The sequence below is a fragment of the Cyprinodon variegatus genome, unplaced genomic scaffold, assembly GCF_000732505.1.
Source record: "Cyprinodon variegatus isolate N-32 unplaced genomic scaffold, C_variegatus-1.0 Scaffold46, whole genome shotgun sequence".
In the NCBI taxonomy this organism is placed as follows: Eukaryota; Metazoa; Chordata; class Actinopteri; order Cyprinodontiformes; family Cyprinodontidae; genus Cyprinodon; species Cyprinodon variegatus.
Window position 1 is genome coordinate 1,377,730 of NW_015150499.1, and position 952 is coordinate 1,378,681.

The window sequence follows — 952 nt, forward strand, 5'->3', positions numbered from 1 at the left end:
ATATATATTTTTTCCTGAATGACTGATAAATGTAACTAATGACAAAGGAAAAGATGTTCGCCCCAGAACTCAAACCTGAAAGAATTGTATCCACTATACCTTTTATCTAGGAAGATGTTTAAATATGTCTCTTTTTTTTAATTTATTTATTTATTTATTTTTTTTAGCTAAGGCTGCAGGAAAGCATATTGTGTCTTTATTTAGAAAATGTGGATCTTCACATCTTCAATGATATTAATCCTAACAATATTTTTGGCACTAATTGAACTCCATATTTGCGGACCGCCCGTGTGGAGGTGGGTGGGAATTCAGCTCACGCGGTTGGCGACGCTGTGAATTAGGAACACATAAGAAAAGCTGTGGAGCTGCTGCTACAGGAATTCTACCGTCATGGAGCCGCGGAAGACGCTGTTCTTCTTCTGCTCGGTGTTTGCTCTAAGTGTCCACCTGAAGAGGGCTTCAGCAGGAGGTGAGAGGGGAAAATCACAGTTTATAGTTTAAAAACAAGAAACGCCTCTCTTTCTGATAGACATTGTTGAATTTGTTACCGACCAGGCCTGTTTGTTAAAGGGTGTTTTACTTTCTTTCCTGTTCTTGGGGGGGGGGGGGTTGAGTCGATAAAAAGCGTCTCTAAACATTATCGCAGGAGGGTTTGTCAATAGTCTCCAACTGTCCTGAATGTCCCTAAATCTGACCCTGCACCGAATGAGGACGCTCACTGTTGTTTGTGTTGTGTTGCGAAACGCTTTGAAGCTAATCTAAAGGAACTTGTTTATTTACGAGTGTTTCAAAGCCGAATTAGTCAAAAACGTTAACAAAAACCTCACAAACGAACCGTTTTTAATTAGTGACGGTGTTTCTAGACCTTAAAAGTGTAAAGGGGAACAAGCGTCTGGAGAAGAAACTGCAACCTAAAGTTGAGTTTTAGCTTTCTGTACATATGCCTGTCTAA

At 40.0% G+C, this 952-nt stretch overlaps 1 protein-coding gene across 1 annotated transcript in view; it reads left to right on the plus strand.

Moving 5' to 3' along the window:
• The first annotated feature begins 313 nt into the window (after positions 1-313).
• cd302 (CD302 molecule) overlaps positions 314-952 on the plus strand; it is a 13,298-nt gene continuing 12,659 nt past the window's right edge. The window contains exon 1 of the mRNA XM_015370417.1: positions 314-469. Coding sequence (XP_015225903.1) covers positions 391-469 — 79 coding nt within the window. The 5' untranslated portion in view covers positions 314-390. The remainder of the gene's footprint in view (positions 470-952) is intronic.